Source organism: Melitaea cinxia, chromosome 18 (assembly GCF_905220565.1).
Source record: "Melitaea cinxia chromosome 18, ilMelCinx1.1, whole genome shotgun sequence".
Lineage (NCBI taxonomy): Eukaryota > Metazoa > Arthropoda > Insecta > Lepidoptera > Nymphalidae > Melitaea > Melitaea cinxia.
The window spans coordinates 6,952,126-6,956,614 of NC_059411.1; the positions used below are offsets into that span (position 1 = coordinate 6,952,126).

Sequence of the window (4,489 nt, forward strand, 5' to 3'; positions counted from 1 at the left end):
CAATTAATCGTCATCATCATCATCATTATTTCAGCCTATTGCAGTCCACTGCTGGACATAGGTCTCCACAAGTTCAACTCATGTGTGTTGCACATAGCCCAATTAATCAACAGAGTATAAGGTGGCATTATGTATTATGCGTTTTCAGTGATGGTTTGGTGGGGTGTTAGCTATGAAAGAATAACTGAGCCATATTTTTGTTAAAAAGGTATATTAGGTAAGCCCAGCCATTCTAAGCTGGCTGACTTACCCATAAGTATCAATCAACTTAATAATGACTTAAATAACATTTATAAATGGAGCAACTCGTTTGGGTTAAAAGTCAATCCTTCAAAGTCCCAGGTCATTATTGTGAGTAGTCCAAAGTTGATCAGTTGTATAGATTGGTCACTTATACCACCTGTAGTATTTAACAATACAATTCTGAGCTACTACAAGAAGGTTAAGAATTTGGGAGTAACTCTAGATCAGTTTCTCTCCTGGTCAACTCAAGTAACTGAACTCAGTAGAAAGATATTTGCAGCCGTCGGGTCACTTCGTCGCCTTCAATTCTTTCTTCCTTTGCCTACTAAAATTGGATTAGCCCAATCACTCCTTTTACCGATTCTTGACTATGCAGATATATGTTTCTTAGATCTTACAAAGGAGCAACTGAATAAGCTTGAGCGACTCCAGAATTTTTGTATACGGATCGTATTTGGGCTCCGCAAATACGACCACGTCTCCGATTTTCACAACAAAATGAAGTGGCTCCCCATTCATTTTCGCAGGAATACTCATGTACTTTCCCTACTTGACTGTGTACTTTTCAATCCTGATGCCCCTCAATACCTTATAGAATGGTTCACGTATCTTTGCAATTCCCATGAACGTTCCCTTAGATCTGATTCCAATTTACTTCTAAAAGTTCCTTCCCATACATCCTCCTTCTATTCTAATTCCTTCACTGCTAAAGCTGTGCGCTTTTGGAATTCTTCTAGTTCCAATAAGACGTGCTTCTACTTCAGCCTGTTTTAAGTAACGTCTAAAAAAGTATTATATGTCCCATAACTTAAAATAATATTCAGAATTTAAACATACGCATTTTATATTAATATCTATTTTACATTTATACACGTATATCTTGATTATTTATGTATGGATATTTGTATATGTGTATGCGTATGAATTAATGAATCTATCATACACTATTTTTATTCATCCTTAAGAATATTGACACTTCCTATCCGTCACTACTATATCGTGTCCTGTGCCCAAAGGTTATCTGGAAGAAATCGCTTTTCAGCGATAAGATCGCCTTTGTACATCTTTTTTTAGTTGCTACTGTTTGTTTATATTTTGGTGTACAATAAAGAATATATTATTATTATTATTAATATTTGCACACCGAAAATCGGTAGAATATGTTGGTTAACTATTAAATTTGACAAACTGTATACCATATTCTGGCAAAATAAATAAATAATAATTATTTTTAGGTTATTATTATTATTAATGGTCCTTTCAGCAAGACTCGCCGCCGGGTCATAAAGCTCGATCCACCCAATCTTGGTTAAAAACCAACATTCCGGATCTCATCAGAGCTGAAAACTGGTCAGTTTCTAGTCATCTAGTCCCATTAAACTAACACTGTAATAGTAATAAATGTTTGTAACAATATTTAGGGCAAAACTATAATTATGTACACCAATAAATTAAAATCGTATTGAAAGAGCTTCGTGGATGCAATGTGGCAATGATCTATACTTAGCAGTAATTGAAAATATTTTCATACGATTTTTGTCGATTTCTTTAATTTCATAATATTCTTTGTTGAGGTTAATATCAATTATCTATTTTTTAAAACTTTATCTTTGACAGTTAGCAGCACATTATTACCTCACTTCAGTTTATAAAACGGATTTCACGTAAATAAATTATAATAACACAACAATCAAAGTAAATAGTTGAGGTAAATAAAATTATAAAACTATTTAAGAGGTAAAATATTTATGGCGTATGGCAACATATGGTATTATAAATTTAATATTATAGTGTGGCAGTCTTATAAGAAACTTCAACTATTGAAAATCAAACTTGTGATCACAACAATAAACATTCAACATTTACTAAATTACGAATTAATTGAATATAATAATTATTACTCAAATAATGTTTTAGACACCCCTAAGATAACTTTAATATCAATAATATGTCCAGTACTCTCAAAATTATACAGCAGGAAAATGTAAATGGTGTCAATTTATCGTTAAAAGTCGAAAGTCGTTGTAAATCTCCCAACTCTCAGAGATTTACTATATCTTACAAAAATGAAGAAAAAAGATCTAAATGGCCCTTGAAGTCATTATTTTTAGCTGTAATTTTTAATGTTTTAGCTTTATTATATGTGCGTATAAGTGTTCAGGCCATGATAATTATAATTATTGTTTTATCATTTTTGGTTTTTTTCTGGATTACACATAGTGTTCAGTCTGGTATGGTATATTTATTTATGAATAGTTTCTCAGTTTTCGGTTTTTATATGTTCTTGAATAAAATAATTGGGAAATATATCTGTAATTTCAGAAAGTGTTCTAGTCATACCGACAGTGGGAGTACAGAGTTCAGTGAAATATGTTTTTGGTCGGGAAGATTATTTTGTACCATGGACATTTATTGATGATATTATTATTAATGAAGTTATAAAACTGGTTAGTATTTAAATCATACAATTTACTCTTGTATTAAGTATGTAGTCAATATTAGAAGATTATAAAGTTATCAATGAAATCTTATTAACAGCTTTATTATCAACAGCTTGTCCTACTACTATACTTGTTAAAGAAAAAAAAAAAACAAGTTTTAATATAAAGCAAACTTATTAAGTAAAAAAAGGTTTTAATATATATATATATTTTTTTTAGAATCGTGTGTTATATTTTCTTACACTCATTGTTAAAACTGGCAGCTCAGGACAAGACACTGAGACGACAAAGCTAATACCATTGTTTAAGGTATTTTTCTACTTTATATTGTTAAAAAGTATTTTTTTACATAACTTCTAAATATTTATGTCACTATTTCAATTGCTTACTTGAAATTAGCAGAAGTAATGTTTATACACACAAAATTGGTGACGATGTTATTACTAATGAGGAGAGGCCGCATACTCATCACCAATTTTGTTTGAATTTATACAATATAGCTTGAGCTTAGTAGAGGTTGGCTTTAAATGAAAATGCCTATAATGAGAACTTAAGATGGCATAGCATTTATGAAATAGAATGTTGATAAGTCTCTGGCAAAATAAGATTCATTTCTTTGCCAACTCATTTGCCCAGCAGTGGATATTTAAGGCTCAATATGATAATGCAACGGTCATAGGTTCGACTTCTTATATGGAGCTTTTTTTTTTCTAGATCTTTCACAGTTGTCAATTTTATTTTATATTTGAGAAGAAAAAATGCAATATGAGTGTAAAGCGTGTTGAATATTGTTTAAACATTTCCAAAGATACTTTTTTGTAATTTTCCAATTTTGAGTTCAATTTTCTTAATTTTTTTTATTGTGTAAGAGCCCTCTACAATGTATTAGAAAACTTAAAAAGAATAGGTGTACTGGTCCAGCCCTTCTAGACATTTGTGATTATTGCTAAGCAAAACTCGAAGAACGCCTTCCCACATTCTTAAGTTAGAATATTCTTATTTTTGTACAATAAATAAAAATAAAGTGTTAAATAATTAAATAATTTTAATCATTGAATCAATTTATTCAAATTAAGAATTAAAATATCTGAATTAATAATTATAATATTAAAATTAATAATCAAATAATAAAAATTGTGCAATGAATTATTATTATTTGTTTTAGTACACGAAACCACGACTTTTAATGTTGGAGACCATATATAAAGAATTACAAGAACTATTGACGGCATCAACAAATGAAGCAAAGGAAGTGTAACGTGAATTTTTGTTCAATATGGGCGTTTGTTAGTTATAAAATTAAATAAGGTAACAATTTCAATGTAATATAAAGGTAATAAGATAATGATGTTTAGTTTGTTTGTTTAATTTCTTTTTTATCAGATAGGTAACTGAACTGTCAGATAAAAATGTGAATGAAATTAAATGAAAACAAGCATTATTTGTTAATTTTTAAAAGCGTTTGTTGAAAAATAAAAATAGTGTTTAAATGTAAAAATGAATTTTTTATTTTTATTAGAATTTAAAATGTTTAATAGATTGATTTGATACTCTTAATGGTTTGTAAATTTCCATATTTTTCAGTGGCGTACGCATGCACGCACCCACGCACGCACTCATGCACGCACGCACGCACGCACGCACGCACGCACGCACGCACGCACGCGCGCACGCACGCACGCACGCACGCACGCCCGCCCGCACGCACGCACGCACGCACGCACGCTCGCACGCAAGCACGCACGCACGCACGCACGCACGCACGCACGCACGCACGCAAGCACGCCTGCTCGCACGCACGCACG

At 31.5% G+C, this 4,489-nt stretch overlaps 1 protein-coding gene across 1 annotated transcript; it reads left to right on the top strand.

The window, feature by feature from the left end:
• Positions 1 to 2,012: 2,012 nt before the first annotated feature.
• LOC123662170 (phosphatidylinositol N-acetylglucosaminyltransferase subunit H-like) lies at positions 2,013 to 4,038 on the top strand. Its single transcript, XM_045597052.1, has 4 exons — positions 2,013 to 2,474; positions 2,566 to 2,690; positions 2,904 to 2,993; positions 3,850 to 4,038. Exons 1-4 carry the CDS (start codon positions 2,192 to 2,194, stop codon positions 3,940 to 3,942), a joined length of 591 nt encoding a protein of 196 aa, XP_045453008.1. The 5' UTR covers positions 2,013 to 2,191; the 3' UTR covers positions 3,943 to 4,038.
• The last annotated feature ends 451 nt before the right edge of the window (positions 4,039 to 4,489 follow it).